Source organism: Diadema setosum, chromosome 21 (genome assembly GCF_964275005.1).
Source record: "Diadema setosum chromosome 21, eeDiaSeto1, whole genome shotgun sequence".
Lineage (NCBI taxonomy): Eukaryota > Metazoa > Echinodermata > Echinoidea > Diadematoida > Diadematidae > Diadema > Diadema setosum.
Window position 1 is genome coordinate 7,150,004 of NC_092705.1, and position 17,369 is coordinate 7,167,372.

A 17,369-nucleotide genomic window follows, 5' to 3' on the forward strand; every position below is an offset into this window, starting at 1 on the left:
TGTTAATCCGAAAATGAAAAAGGGTTCGTTAATCCGAACATTTGGGCGTTATTCCGAAGGTTCGTTATTCCGAAGATTCGTTAATCCGAAAATGAAATAGGGTTCGCTATTCCGAAGGCTCGCTTATCCGAAAATGAAATAGGGTTCGTTATTCCGAAGGTTCGTTAATCCGAAAATGAAATAGGGTTCGCTATTCCGAAGGCTCGATTATCCGAAAATGAAATAGGGTTCATTATTCCGAAGGTTCGTTGATCCGAAATGAAATAGGGTCAGTAACGAACCTTCGCAATAATGAGCTTTGTGTCATTTTCGGATTAGCGAACCTTCGGAATAACGAATCTTCGGAATAACGAACCTTCGGAATAACGAACCTTCGGACTAAAGAACCTTCGCAATAACGAATGTCAGCTCTAAGATCTGTATTTATCTACAACTGACGATAAGTCTGGTTCTGCTATGAGATGCACTGTAAATAATACGCTTCAACACTCCGTGAGTTTACTGAACAAAAAATGCAGCTTTTTATGCTATTTATTTTTCCAACAAAAATCCAATACAAAAAAAAAATATATTTACAATATTTCCCCCCCCCCAAAAAAAAAAAGACTAGTACAATTTCGTTCGTATTTACACACACAAAAAAATATTGAAACGTTCAGGAGCAATCCAATGAGATGATAACGTTCAGCAGCAGATCAACGAAATAATTATACTAATAAATTCTAGACTCATATAAACACATCCTAAAGTCATGTAAACACATCCTAGACTAATCTTATAAACCCGGGTGTAACCTGTGGTTCAATACTTTACTGTGCGCACGTGAACGGGGATGGGGGTGAAGCGGGTGGTGAAATAGTCCGTAAGGTAATGCAGACGTTGTCAAGATAATCGCGATGTCGAGGATGTCGTCCGGCTGGCGGGAATTGTCGTCGTGTCGACCGAGATGCCACCGCGTGCACCGGAGGACTGCCAATTATACTAATAAATTCTAGAATCATATAAACACATCCTAAAGTCATGTAAACACATCCTAGACTAATCTTATAAACCCGGGTGTAACCTGTGGTTCAATACTTTACTGTGCGCACGTGAACGGGGATGGGGGTGAAGCGGGTGGTGAAATAGTCCGTAAGGTAATGCAGACGTTGTCAAGATAATCGCGATGTCGAGGATGTCGTCCGGCTGGCGGGAATTGTCTTCGTGTCGACCGAGATGCCACCGCGTGCACCGGAGGACTGCCAAGGTACGGGAATTCTGTCCGGGTAGCGGAAATTGCGCTCACGCTAACCGAGATGCCGTGGAGGTAATGGTGATGCCGTTAATAATCATGATGCCGTCGAGTTACCTGACGGTGATGCCGTCGATGTAGTAATGATTCCGTCGAGATAACGATGATTCCGTCGAGCGTATTAGCTATGCCGTCGAGCCCAGCTCGTCGGTGTCGATCTATTATGGGGATTTATAACCACCTCACATAACATTATTTATTCACATTATCAATCATGAACCACAGTTCAATACTTCCTTATACTTAACCAATAATACTCCTGTATAACACCATCACCACAAACCTATATAAACATTCTACAGAAATAACCCATCTCCATGTATATAATCATAACTCACTTAACATACATATAAACATGACAGATCATCTCATATAAACTATCTCACAACCACAAACCAACTGAAACTGTATTCTCTTACCATAATCCATTTCTCATTATAACTGTAACATTTAAATCTTTCAACAACCTTATCTCCCTTCTACTTATCATTCTAACTTCATTCACTTTAACTATGAACAACAGGACCTGCATTGTATTTTCCTGATAAAACCATTAAAAAAATACACTGTATCCACAAATATCGCTGTAAATTTAAACATTCCACCTATGACATTCACCTGCTGACTTGGCTTGCCTTCCTGCCAAACTAACACAAAATCCTATTTTACTCTTATACAACATAATCAAACTGACATACAGCATAACCTATACTCTTAACATAATTAATCCATATACTATAGTGAACCAGCGAACATAACATAAATCTCTATATACAAAAAAGTATAACAATAATAACAAATTCAGAACATTACAAAAATAAACTTAATACAGCTACAGAACTACTTACGTCTGATTTGGTGTTCAGACCCTGAAGTAATGGTGAGGAGGAGACTTCAGCTGTTGTCAGTGCCTGCAGCATGTCTTGCGCGTGCCCTGCCCTAATGCGTGGGGCTGCTGTGCCATGACTCTCCTGCCTGACTGTAGCGCTGCGTTGTAGGCCGATCAGCTACCTCTCTACTCCTATCACCAGTGAGTTAGAAGAGCATGTCCTACTCTGACAGATGTTAGATCCAACTGATTTTTCCCTCCAAATTTACTTTCCTTGTTGCCCCTAATGTAACTCCACCCTCTACTGTGCTTAAACTGGTTCCAACTATCTTTCCCCTTTTTATTACATTACAATGTCATGTCCCTTTTCTTTCCAACTAATTCCCCCTTTTTGCGTTACTCCTATCTATCCCAACTATCTACCCCTAACTAAATACCTATTCTTTCCTACCGACTCTCCTGTCTAAATTAGCCATTTTACCCTGGCTCCACTGAGCCGCCCTCTTTCTTCCAACCTTCGGAATAACGAACTGTACCCCTTTGCTTGTTTGGTTTGTTTTTCTTCCAACATAATTTCATACAAAAAATCAAGATTCTCTTCTGCAATACCACATACAAAATATCAATATACAAAAAAAAAAAAAAGATTCGTAGAAGGAAAATAAATGTGTAATTAATTCCATTAACAAAATATACACCGTATTACAAAATGACCAAATTTTTACCTGAGAAATGGTATTATGCGGAAGTATAGGACTGCCACTATATAAGTACAGGAACACATGATAGCCCAGGAAACCTACCTACATAAATTATACATATTTTATTTCGAAGAACGGGGAAATACTACTGAAAATAACATTCATTTCCATGTAGATAATCTGATTCTCACCTGCATAATATGGGAAAGTTATCTTATGTTGCTAAAAGGTGTAAGTTAATTCATTCTTAATTGCATCAAAGTACCCGATATAAGCATAGTTCTCAAATTCATTATTTCAGTTCCGCTTTACCAGAATGAACATTGTGAAATATACGCCAATTACCGTTTGTTATCAAAATAGGCGTAGATAGCAGTTTTGATCTGTATACTTACTAGCAAAGTACGAAATTAAACCAAGCAAGTGTCAACATCAGTGTTTTGCCAAGTTTTCTGATTATGGTTAATCCTATTTAGGAGTGCTGAATCAGAATCTGGATGATTCACCTTTTGTATCCTTGACGGGTTTGGGAAACTAAAAAATGTTGCTAATAAATATGTCTGCCTAAACTGAAATTCCAATAAAATAAACTCCCTTGTAAATGGTGAAAAGATTGTAAACATCTCTCTCTCTCTCTCTCTCTCTCGCTAAAGTGGTTTTACCTTAGACTGTTCGATTCGAGGGTGGTGTATCTGAATCTGAATGATTTAATTTTCACATGCTTGAGGGTGATTTAGATATTCACGATGGCCGCCAAAATGGCCGCAAAACTCCAATTTTCATATGATTCGTATAAAAGATGAGCAACCAATATTTTTACTGTATTTCGGGGTGCTGAATCAGGATGGATATCCAAGATGGCCACCAAAATGTTCTCCGACATAGCAGGAAACTCCCTGTGTATAGGCCCTATATCCTTATGAATGAAGAACAACTGAAAAAATAGCTTTACCCTATATTACATCCCCTTAGGGTTTCGAGATATTCATAATAGCAGCCTAAAACTGACATTGGTATGTATTTACATATGAATGGTGAAAATTAAAAGAAAAGAGATTTGATCTGAACTTGATTCAGGGGTGATGAAGCCGAATATCTAAGCTTCAACTCTTCCATCCTGTTCTATTTATATGAGTTGTACTAACTTTCAAAACAGCATCATCATTCTGCCAACACAATACAATCATATAATAAAACGAACGTTTGATTCATACGCTTTAAATCTCTTGAGGCTCGCAGAGCACTTACAAAATCATCAAAATAGAAATAGAAAGATTACTGAACAGAAAAAATGGCATAGTAAAAAAAACCCAACAACTTTGATCAACCTTCGATCCATAAATTAGAAGTCACACAATTGATGGGTAAACACCTGCATAGGTCCTACCTATAGACATAATTATGAACATAGTCTTCCCTGAAACGGCTTTATAACAGACTAAAGTCTTAGACAAAAGAAAGCATGCAAAACAGGCAAAATGATAAGATTTTGTATTTAGATGAAATGGTATTGTCATTTTCATTTTGTTTTATTTCTGTTCTAGGCTTCATAACTTTTTTTTTTTATTTGACTCTCATAGATAATCTGATTCGTCCAGATAATTCAGATAAACGATGTCATAATAGTTTCGATTCGATTCGATTCCATAATTTATTTATTTCCATCATCATAAAAAATAGGACCTCATGATATCTCGAACCCCTGCAGTAGTTTAACCTCTCGCGTATAGTCATTTGCACCCATGACAAATTTGCATATATTTTTCACTTCCTAATTACAAAAAAAAAACAGTAACAGCCAATTTGCATTTGATGCAAATGATGTTTTCATAACCAATTTGAAAAGGCATTCATCGTGTTCAGTGAGCTATCAAATGTAAATTTGACCATTAAATTGTTCAAATCGACTTAATGGAAGCCGAGATTTTTTTTTTTCTAATGAAGTGCTAATTTGCATATGATGCAATTTTCCTATTTTGCCCCGCTGGATTTCATGAGACTTTTAATATGGTCTTCAGGGGGTAACAACGACTTACACTACAGCGGAATTCCAACTTTTGCAATTATAATAGTAATGGGTTACCCCCCCCCAAAAAAAAGTAAATAAATAAAATAAAGATAAAATAAAATAATAATAGATATTACGTGTGTGTGTGTGTGGGGGGGGGGGTGCACCCTCCAAGCCCAGCTATTTAACATTCCTCCCCATTTCCAACATTTTCGTATACTTACAATTTTGTTGTCAACTTATCCTTTATTTTGTATTATGATGAAATCTATATGAAAAGAATGTTTCTGTTGGAAACGAAAAATGAAAGAAATAAATATAGATATAAAAAAATACAAAAATAGAATATACAAAAATAAAAAATGGTAGATTGACTGGTCAACAAGTGGTAGAGTATGTATAGTTGTTATTGCAGTTATCATATTTCATATAATTCACAGAGTTTTATGACCTTCTTATCTGATGGATTACAACCTTTTTTTTTTTTTGAATTCCAAGGCCTTGAAAATAGGTAACAATATCAGGATTAAATAGAACCTCCAAATTTTCAGGATTATGCTATGCAAAATATTTTCAAAGGACGAGTCCTATAGAACCAAAAATGGAAAACAGGACCTTCAGAGGTCTGAACAGGGAAAGAAGAAATTTCAACATGATAATATCATTTCTTTGCCCTGGTATTATTATCAGTATCTGCAGTATTGAAATTGCAACAATTACGGCTTATGCGGAAAGTCTGTAAACAAAAGTCTGTAAACAAATATTATTTGTTGTATAGGACCCCATTTTTTTTCTCTCTCTTCTTTCTTTAAAACAAACAAAAGAATCAATGCGCACACATCTATCCATCCACCAACACCGAACACCTAACACTTCTCACATGAATTTGGCATCAGGATATAGAACTATAGAACACCCATGTAAAACACGATTCAACAACGAAAAAACAAACAAAACAAAACCACACACCAACAAATACATCTACTACACAACTTTCCCACGTCATGGACACTGTATATGGTACCATCTCTACATGATTACTGTATGTCAATTATGATTTAATACAAAACCTAACAAGCTCTTTGTTTTAAAATATTAAACAGTTATTCCACGCCATGATACGTGTAGCAGCTAATAGACCGTTGATAATCTGCAAATTAGCTCATTGTGCTAATTTGCAAGTTTAGGACATTGCATCTTTGAGAATATGAAAATTTAATTGTTGTTATAAGTGGATTCCTCGTCATATAAAACTCTTGAAAACCTGAATTATCAAAATGTTTTCTGGCTTCTTTGATTAAAAATCACAAATATAGGCCTATTACATATTGTAGGCCTACTTTATTCTAATTGAATGATCACGCTTATCAGCCTAATAAAAAAAAATGATAAAAAAAAATAAAAAAAGTTGCCCACCGGGTCGTGACCAGTTCCGGTTCTTTTAATATAATAGAGATCCAATTTTCTATTTTCCTTTTTAGTGCTTGGCTAATATACCTATAATTGCACATGTAGCCTACTTTTTTTTTTTTTTTAGTTAAAAAGAAATTGACCGGATAATTCATCCTATTTTTTTTTCTACTTGATTTCCTACTTGATTGAATGATTATTCTTGCTTTCATGGAATATGTTTCGTTCATGCATGAACAATTATGACAAATGTTATGTATATGATTTGTGTGTTTTTTTTTTCAAACTGTTATATTTTCAAAGGAAATGGAATTAATAAAAAGAACACTGAAAAAAAAAAGTGACCGATTCCGTATATGTAGCCTTTGATCAAGTTGTCGCAACAATTAAAAAGTAGCCATTGATCTACATGATGTGCGGTCAAATCGCTGGGTCACTTATCTGGGCTTTATCCTTCATTTTATTTTTAAGATAAAATTTTTGGCAAAAGAAATATTTCTCAGTCATGGCAGTCGGGTAATAGTTGAATTATTTTTTATTACAAAGTAACGGCTTACTTGTACTGAGACTACATTTCGTAAGTTTGGCGTTCGCACGTTACACAACAACTTCTCGTGCTGATCGCTTCGTGCGCACGTGTTGTTATGTGTATACACAAAACTGTGGAACTGAGTGTTTACTTTACCTCAAGACAGCTACAGAGAACCTGGAAGAAGGGAGAAACCTCAGCGAGAACTTCAAGAAACCCGCTCAAGGTATAAGGTTTTCATTTTCCAGTCAGACCATCTGACTAGGGCTGACCCTGGCCCTGACGAGATTCTGCTAAAATTGCATAAAGTTGTCGGTGACCTCTACTTACCAAAACGCGTCTTCCCTAACTGTTAGGCTTTGCCTTAGCTTGCTGCAGAAGTCGTGACTGAAAGTGAATCGAAACCTCCCTCCATCCACAACAAGCTCAGGCATTAGCATGATTAGGTTGTGTGTATTACTCCCCCCCCCCCCCCCCATAACTCGGCGCTTAGAAATTATTAAAACTGCAGATAACTACTGACACTGTATCTAACGTTAGGCCTAACGTAGACAGCTAACCCTGTCGCTGTACAGAAGCACTCAACTCTGATTTTTTTTTTTTTTTTTTTTTTTTCGGCTTGCCGAGGAGAGGTAAAGGCCGAGTGTTTGAAGTGTATAAAATCTATTAGTGTGGTCCCGCCCCTTGGACTTGGTGTATGTCACACCTCGTGGGATAATCGATGCCATGGTCATGGTAAGTAGAATGCCAATATTTGACCGTAAGATTGGTCTGTGTCTGGTCGTTGGGGATATGTTCCACGGAGACAGCGTCTGGCTTCACGGATCCCCTCCTACAATGTCTCTTGAGGAGAGCGATATTACGTCAAAAATATGATAGACTCCGGAGGACAGACGGATCTTTCTGTGTTGTATTTACTAGAATATGCACATAAAGTTTACTTTATCTGCATCTGGGCATTTCTTATTGCTGTAATAGTAACAAATTTATTGCGCTAAATCAAGGGGTCGGCTCTTATAGTACGACTATGAGCGCGAGCGGTCCAAAAATGGGCAATGCGCTTTAGATTGTTTACAACTGTACATGCAGGCTGCGCTGTAGCCCGACCAGACGCTACTGGCTGTTACGCTATGCGACGTACATGTACAGCGACTGGGCTGTGTATAGTTAGCTGCGCTGGTAACTGCGGCAATTTGTAGGTGTGTTGTAACTAGCTATACCCAGCTCAGTCGCTGTAAAAACGCGACAGGGCTGTACCAGGATGGTGCACAACAACAAAGTAAACATTATCATGGCGATCACGTTGAGTTTTGATACTTCACATCATTTTTGTAACCTCAAACTCGAAGGCAATCTTCATTAATTAAACTTCATGTGTATGTTATCGATATTATTAATATACACAATTTACAACTTACCGAAAATGAAGATTATATGCGTGTGCGAATGGTACATCGTCTTTCACTGACACTATGGACAGCCATTTTGAATAATTGGGCGTTCACAAGATCGCAGCTGCACTTTGGTGCAGCTCCAATCATGTGAACTCTCGATGTACCGTTCACACATTCTGTAGAATAGCCCTCCTCAAAGTGTGAAAAGGCTATATACCAAACTGATTCAGGCAAAATCAAGACCGCTGTTTAAGATTACTTTTCCCTTAACTGAGTCCATCCTGTGCCACCACCTCAAGTTTAAACTCAGCCTGGGATCTTTTTGGAGGAACGCCACCAAGTGCCAATGTTTGTACATGTAGATCCTACAATGTCTATTTGGCCTCTTTTCAGCAACATTTTCTAAGCATTGAGTTTATTTTCTTCTCACTTTTCATTGATAAAACATGAAGCACCACACTTGTATATAATTCATTTATGAAAATTTGTATACATGTACACTAATTATAAATATTCATGAGTCAAATATAATTTGGCAAAGCATAACCATGTGTACTGATCTGTAATGTACAATCTTTGTGTAAAATGCTTCTCCCTAACAGGTGTGGATGGATTACTACTAAATGCTGGCCAGTTGTAACAGAGGGCAAGTCTTGACCAGAAACAAGTTCTTGAGATCTGTCTCCTGTATCATCAAGTAAGAAAAACAAGTCAGCTACTTTTTAAAAGACAGATGATAAAATATTTTGTTTCAAACATTGCAAAAACAGGCATACTACTTCAATTACCTTTATACTTTGAAATGAATGATTTCTAAGAATACAAAATACAGACTTACAATACGGTATATGTGAATTTCATCAAAATTAGTTAAATATTGTACATTTTAAGTTCATCACTGCTTTTGTGTGAGAGTGCTGAGAATCTGTAAACTCACTGCAAATATTGTGTTAGTTGTATGCAATAATACTTGTGCTTTTAGTCACAGTTGAGCTATATGTATGCCTTGAACAGCGATGACTGTTTGCTTCATCTGTAGTGTAGGATACAAAATGTTTGCCAAGTTCCAAAGTCTACAGGTAGATTTCCTGCTCAGAATATATTAAATATTGCAAGGTTAATGGTTATACAGTGTACAACAAATTAATTTTTACAAGATATAGTATATGTTTTTTGCATGAAATGTGTGATTTTTTTTTCAACTATTTTAGCAAAATATGTTTTCATGAAATTTTGTTAATATGCTTAGAATGTGCAGTCTCCCTATTTCTTAGAAAAACAGAATAGGATTTTTGCCATCAAAAGTAGTTTTCACTCCGAACTTCATAATTTTTTATTTGTGAATGTTCATAGCCCTGACATATTGGCTTCTTGATCTACATATGTGAGGAATATTTGTTTGATGATCTTCTTTTTTTAATGTAGGTGGCAGTTTACAGGCTTTTCATCAGCCATGGGAAAGGAAGAAGGAGCAGCCAAAAGACCCCACGGCGATGGATCCTCAACGGAGACTCCAGACAAAAAGGTATTGTATGAAGAGGTGAACCTAAAGCCCCAGTCACATATATAAACACGGATCCTCAAGGATCTACACAATGATTTCAGATAGTTTCGGTCCTGGATGGAGCGTCGACGAGCGTTGGTGAGTGTACACACGGTATCAACATGACAACTACACAGATAAGGCCGGAATAGCGCGGCATCTACATGGCATCTACACAGCGCTTATATGGATCAACAAGGCAGCTACGCGGCGGCCACATGGACCATCGTGGATTGCTCTGCCAACACCTCAGTGCCCGGATGGCGCTGGATGTTTTTGACCTCCAAAACTTGCTGTGTTGGCCTCCCGGATGTCCCAGGATGCTCAAGGCGTCAACAAGGATCTCTCCTAGGATCACCCTGGATCAGATTCGGGTGATCCGGCATGTCTACAATATATGTGACTGGGGCTTTTCAGTTGCAATTCTCCCTATTGCATACAAATGTGATCATTTCGTTGCTAGCAGTCTGGTCCATACACTTGCTCTATGCTACATGCAAGTGAATGAGGTGATCTTATGCACCCACGTGCAGTAAGCAGAGGTCAAGTGGGGTCACACTTTCTTTGTTCACTAGGTAATGCAGACTATTGTGCATCAGGCATGGCAGAGCATGCTGTACTTAATAGTCGCATCTAATTTGTCCCTTTTCGTCATGACTAAAATATTGTCACTTTACAAATGCATTTTCAAACTGACCAAAGTTTTACCTGCCTGCAGTTCTGGAAATGTCTGTAGTTTCACTGGGAAGTTTCACAAGACATTTTTGGGACATTGGCGGTCACACTGGCAAAATTTCAGGAACTTAAACTTCAAGAATATAAGCTTAAAGAAGTTTCACCATTGTGTGCTATGATGTGATTTCTCAGTGCTCTCACAAGAAGATATCAGGATTGGAGCCGAATCAAACTCACGCCTCTCAAGATCTTGGTTGACTCCTTGTCAGAACATTTCAAGTAAAGGTCTCTTTTTAGTAGGGCACACATGTTCAATTCAACTTCAGTGTTCATTCAAATTCCTGAATGGATACCTCTTGCTACACCTACATATAGGCAGACCAAGGAGATGTTTCACTAAAGGACCTTGTGTGCCACATTGTACAGATGATGCACAGGTCTGAGTGCATCAATTGAAATTGTATGCATAAGATAACTGTGGACTGTACAGCCCACGAGGCCAAGCTGAGTGGGTTTAGAATATTTTTAGTTATTGCATGCACACAAAAAGACATGTGCATCATCTGTTTTATAGAATGGGGGACATTTTTTTTTTTTTTTTTTCTCCAAGAAATCAACTTTTGAATCTTGTAACTTCATGGCAGATTTACTCAATGCATTCCCTTTGGGCTTGGCATAGATGCAAACCATGCATCCAGTGATTACTGCATGCACTGTATATTATTTACTGGATGTGTGGTGAACTAGCCAGTAGGTGTCTTGTACTGAGTACATGAATGCTTGCAGTAGTGCGCTAGCTGTGGCCATTAAAAATCAACACGCAGCTCTCGACCAATGAGATTTATGGTATGCTTTTGGATTTTCAGGATTTTCTGTACTGCATATTTTGGAAACCCAGTGCACAATAATCTACTATGAAACCTCCACATAAATCTTCCCATTTTTTTCCTATGTCTTTATTCTAATAGGCCAAGAAGGACAGTGGGAGTACAGAGCCTCAGGACCTCAAGGCCAAAGTTGAAAATCTGAGGAAGGCGGCGGCAAGGTCCATCCTTGAATTCAAGTTCAACAAGAAGCGGGTGAAAGTGCTGTCGGCGGAGATGAACGTCCCGGATGATAACCACGGCATCGTCTACTGGATGAGTCGAGACCAGAGAGTGCAAGGTGAGCACGCCGCTGGAAAAGATTTCTCTCCAGGAGCAAAAGATAAGCGAGAGATAAATTTTCTATTGATGGAAACTGGGAAAATCATATGCAATCAAAATGTTGCCTTACAAGGGGTCAAAGTTCAATATTGACAAGACTAGTCTGCGTGATTAGAGGAAAGCTGTTACAGGATTCCCCAGGCGTCAACGTCAAGAGGAAGATATCCATTTTCTGGCACATTTGCAGAAAGCATTGTCACATTCTGAAGGAAGAGCAGAGCTAAAACATAAAACTTTAAAACTAGACCTTTGAACCGTATGTGCAATTTGAAGGGCAGAATGTAGTTATTTCATTTCTCATCTGCATAGATTATACACAGCAGAAAAAGAAAGTTAACACTTTTTCAAGCTCATATTTCTCATAGAATATTTGGCTAAATATTGATGTTTTCATATACCATATTAAAGGTAATTCAATTGGCTATCAACCTGGTAGGTCATTAAAAAGGGAAACTTTACACATGAGTGAACACATGCATTTTTCTCTGCCAAGGCACAAAAGTAAAAATTGCAAAAATGGACAAGTTCTCATGCATGTGCGTGTGCTCTTCCATATAACAATAAGAACAGAAGACAATTTTAACCCAATAAGAAACACAAATTGATTTGCAAAAATCATCAACTGAGCTCTGTAATGTCTTTGTAGCCCCAAAGATATAGAACCTCTAGGAAGGAAAAAAAAAATGATAAATAAGTAATGGAGAAAATTAGGAATCTTCTGTCAAATCCAAATTCCAATGACAATTAGAGAAGAGGTGATATTAACAAAAATGGCTGAAATTTGAAATGTTATTTCAAATTAAGAAAATTGAAAGTATTTGGTTCTTCAATTTGTCCCTCCCTACAATGTATGTCAATTTAATTTAAGTTGACAAAAAAGAAAAAAACTCTCTTATTTGAACCTGTTTATGTGGTCAGATTTGATATAATTTGTTTAATATTTTCATAGAAGTTTCCATTCTCGAGTGGTACTTCGTACCACTCCCACAAGGTGACACTGTTTGAAGTTTTGTGATGGTCCCTTTTAAAGATAAGAAAGTGCACCAAATCGACCAACAGTTGTGATTTTATTTTGTTGTCATTATGGGCTCTTTTTTTTCAACAGATAACTGGGCGCTCCTCTTTGCACAGCGGCTGGCCATGAAGCAAGAGGTTCCGCTGCATGTCTGTTTTTGTCTGGTGCCAAAGTTCCTCGATGCCACCATCAGACACTTCGACTTTCTCCTGGAGGGACTCAAGGAGGTCTCGCAGGTAAGGACACCCGACTCTTGAGGTTGGGAGGGAAGACAATCAAAGAGTGCTTGCATCCAACTAAATTCGCTTTTCGTAATCAATGCGTCCTCATTTGGTTCAATGCCACGGCTAATTTAGTGCGTTACATTCTTTGAGATGGTTCGACAACCTCCGCATGCACTAGATTGTTACAGTATACAAATAGTAAATGGTCACGAGTGCGATGGTAAAAGATTTCGCACGAGTTGAAAGATAGAGGTGCTCTATTCAACGAGGCGAAGCTGAGTTGAATAGTGCACCTTATCTTTCACCAAGTGGGAAATCTTGTTCCATTGCACGAGTAAAGACCATACACTATTTGTTTTATACAACACCTCGAACGTCAACAGATGTGGTCCAAACAAATTCTTGAATTTAGCACAGAAATGGCAACCATTTTCTGTGAAAGACAAATGAGTAGCCGCACAGTCACAGTCACTGTGTATTTACTTGCGCGAAACCGATAAGATGAAGTCATTTACAAAAATGAGTGACAAAAGTATGTGCTTGTAAGCGTGCTTGTAATTGTTGAGTGCGCTAGCAAATGTTTCTTTAGTGTGACATCAGAGCCATGCTATGGAACGAAAACTTCAAGTCAATTGTGAGTTTAAATACGGGAGTCAATGGAAATTGGTGACATCAGCCATGTGCTGCCAATTTTTGCTCAAACAAAATTCCACGGCTGACAGCCACAGCGTGTGATTGAACTTTTAACTGAGTGTCACGTGATGGGCAATCATCCAATCGGATAGCTACATTCTTTTTAGGTATTGTATGATACGCGGTAGATATGTACTTGTATACAATGAGATACAGTGATCGTGAGTTGTCATTATTGGGTTTTGTTTTGTCTTTTATTCTTTTTCCTCAGGAGCTATCCACTCTGGACATCTCCTTCCATCTCCTGACCGGTCACGCCAAGGACGTTCTCCCCAAGTTCGTGGAGAGCAACAAGATTGGTGGTCTGGTGACCGACTTCAGCCCCCTCCGCATCCCGCGACAGTGGGTGGACGATGTGGCCGAAGCGCTTCCATCAAGTGTGCCATTCTGCCAGGTGATTGGTTCTCGCATGGTCATGTGACCTGTGCCTCCCAAAATGGGCAGAATGTCGCCACATATGATTCTTGAGTAAAGGTCAAACTGTGGAAGAGCAGATTATCTGCTTTTTAATGCCATGCTCGTGCAAGTGTATGTCTCAATAAAAATTGAGTTTTCCTAACCTGCCCCCATGAATGATTGCTAAAGCCCGACATGTTTGCCCTTCAGCATGGCACTTATTCCACATTGCTGCTGTCCACCCAGGAGTATAAATGGGTACCCGGTAGGATGAGAATGTTGGTTGATCAGTATGTGCGCGGCTGTAAAATGGCGACTGGTTGGAATGCTCCCCAGGGAGTGAATAGTGAAGCTCTGTCATTGCTAGTTGGAAATAATGTATCCAGAGACCGGGGTAATAATAGTATGTATTCACTTTAAGCACTCTACAGTGTGGATTTAGTGCAATATAAATCATATTGTTATTATTATTATTGAAAGTTCAACCAGCTGAAATGTTTCTTTTAAGGAAAGGGATTTGTACTCACGTGTTATTCTATTATGGCAGACATTTTGCATTCTGTTAGTTTTGTATTCTTGATTAATAATGGTGAATAACTCATGTTTCAAGTAGTACTCACTCTGAACACATCACAAGTGTGTAAAAATTTATGTGGATCAAATGAAAACAGCAAGATAATGACAAGTTTCCACTTTTTAAACTTGCAAAATTCTCCACACCATGAAACAGTCCAGTACGTGTTGTTTCATTCAATCAAATTGTGTTTGAATACATTTTGTGCTATGGTTACAAAGGTCACCAGTTTTGCTGAGCAAAACTGATCGAATTTTATCCTTGCCATCTTGATGTTTTTGTAGGTGGATGCTCACAACGTTGTCCCATGCTGGGAGGCCTCTGACAAACTTGAGTATGGGGCGCGGACAATCAGACCCAAGATCACCAAGCAGTTACAGACGTACCTCACCGAGTTCCCGCCGGTCATCTGCCATCCCCACAAGTCCAAGGCCAAACCAGAGGTCAGTTTAAGATGGACAATAGTGATGTAAATATAGGAAAAAAAAAACCTGGAGAAGCACTCTGAGAGTGCAGACCTCTGCCAAGCAGCTCATTTCCACCACTCATCTTGTTCTTCCATAGAGATTAGTGATTTCCACCCATACGTATGCATGCTGAAAATTGTTTGATTTCCCAATTTAGAAGCCTTTTGTTACATCATCAACTTCGAGCTGGGCGGTGTGCCTTGACCTAGCAGAAACTAGAGCACGCACTTTAATGCATGTATGCAAGCCTCAAAAAATATGCATCTTGAACTCCCAAGTACATTTAGCCTTCCTGCCAAAATCTTGAAAGTTCTTTTACAAATTCCATAGAAATTCCCAGATCACTACCAAAATTCAATCATCTGTTCCTTGTGTCATTCTCAACTTTTCCTGTAAGTTTCTTCCAAATCTGTTCTCGACTTTTTGAGAATTTTGCACAGAGAAGAACCAACAATCAAAATGCTGAAGAAAACCTAACCTCCTCCCTTGACTTAGGTAATTATGGTCAGTAAAGCAGAGTCTATGGAGATGAAGGTAGATGAAGAACAACTCTGAGCAGTGTAGCCTACCACATGTATCCATGACACATGTTTATGTAGCTGCATTTGAATGGTATCACCTTTTTTTCCCTGGTTGATGATGGCTGTATATGAAGTGATGTAATCAGCACCTGCAAGCAATGACTGACTGCAATGTGTGTGGCAGATGCTGTAACTCAAGAATAGGTCTGTGCAGCCACCAACGCACCCCCCAGCATTTAGATTCATAACTCTCTGACGTTGACGAGTCCTGTCGACTTCACTGACATTCAGAGGGAGAGGGAGAGAGTGATGTGATAGTATACAAGTATAGACTGCTTTTGGGGGCATTATTGATATTATTGCCCTGCCCTGGGGATCTCAACTCCATGCTATGACCCAAGGAGCTTGCTTTGAGAGTCATAGCGTGGACTCAACTTGTAAGGACATGGAAGATTGAGCTGGAATTTTTTACTGAAATGTATGTATGTGTATGTGTGTTTGAGTGTGTATAAATGATACAAAGGAATCATTGTACATATTTCTGCAAACCATTGAAAAAAAGAAATGCTTCCAAATTGTTATCATTTTTAGCCCATAGATTGGGAAGCAGCCTACTCCAGTCTGGAGGTGGACCAGACGGTGAAGCCGGTGAGCTGGGCCACACCCGGCTCCAAGGAAGGGATGAAGCAGCTGGATAAGTTCTGCAAGGAGAGACTGAGGTTCTTCAACTCCAGCAGGAATGACCCCACCAAGGACTCCCTTAGCAATCTGTCTCCTTGGATCCATTTTGGTAAGGAGGGGGAATCTAATGGTGCATTTGAGTACTCTCCTAAAGTGTACCGTAACATACCCGCTCCAGAGGAGCACTCAAACACTCCTAAAGTGTACTGTACCGTACTCTAAGGAGCCAAAAGTGGACCATTTCCCTTTGAGCTCCAAAAACGTACCGTAACTGTACCAGAAGTTGGCATGAGAAGAATGTGCATAATACACACATGTCATAATGCAAAGAGTTCATTCCTGTGTTCAGGACACCCAAGTATGCCAGGTGAATGACCCTGATGCTACAAAATGTGTGACCCCCTATAAAAATAACTCATGAGGTACGCTTTCTCCAAAGAGCACTCAAATGCTCCAAAGCTTGAACAGTATGGTGTGGCACACATTGGATAAGCTCGCTTTTGTTTGCTTTTGTTCGCGTTTGAGCACTCAAACATGGCCTGGGGGAGAGGTGGGAGTCAGAAAATGCTAAGCCAGTTGGGTGTTTCACTTTGTGCATGAACAGAAAAAAGTCAATCATACCAACACAGCATGTTGGTTTCTAAATTCACTGAGATAAACAGCAAGGGTGTAATGATTATTCAAGTAATCCTTCAAAATGGTGCGTGCTAGCACATCAACCTGACAGAAAAAGTGGTTTTGGGCAGATTATATTGATTATGTTATGGGCCAGTCACAAATCAGTTGCGATGCGTCGGCGATGGGTAAAACCCGGGAAATTTTAACAAAATCTTGAGACAGATCTCACGATTTTGCACCCGTCGGAGGCGCTCTCCGGACCCCTGCGGCTTGTCGCAAATTTTTTAGGCATCGCCACACCAATCGCGGTCCCTAACTTTGAACTTAAAATTGCAAGATTGCTCGCAAGATTTTTCACCCATTTTTGGCATCCCAGACACAATATCCGATGACCTACGATGCCCTCCGAATAATCGGAGGCGTCTTCCGAATAATCTGAGACTAGTCGCAAGATTCTGTGTGGGATTGGAAATTCAGGTTGAGATTCAATGTCTGCGAGTAGTCTCCGGTGCCCTGCGACGATTCGTACGCTTTCTGTGATCGTCTCCGACGATTCGTACGGTGGAATCGTAGTAAATCGCCGTGTATATAAGGG

The 17,369-nt window shown here is 39.1% G+C and overlaps 1 protein-coding gene across 1 annotated transcript in view; it reads left to right on the forward strand.

Annotated features, from left to right (window-relative positions):
- Positions 1–1,165: 1,165 nt before the first annotated feature.
- Positions 1,166–17,369, forward strand: part of LOC140244859 (deoxyribodipyrimidine photo-lyase-like) — a 39,712-nt gene continuing 23,508 nt past the window's right edge. The window contains exons 1-7 of the mRNA XM_072324470.1: positions 1,166–1,306; positions 9,595–9,687; positions 11,349–11,544; positions 12,691–12,836; positions 13,729–13,911; positions 14,772–14,930; positions 16,067–16,265. Coding sequence (XP_072180571.1) covers positions 1,166–1,306; positions 9,595–9,687; positions 11,349–11,544; positions 12,691–12,836; positions 13,729–13,911; positions 14,772–14,930; positions 16,067–16,265 — 1,117 coding nt within the window. The remainder of the gene's footprint in view (positions 1,307–9,594; positions 9,688–11,348; positions 11,545–12,690; positions 12,837–13,728; positions 13,912–14,771; positions 14,931–16,066; positions 16,266–17,369) is intronic.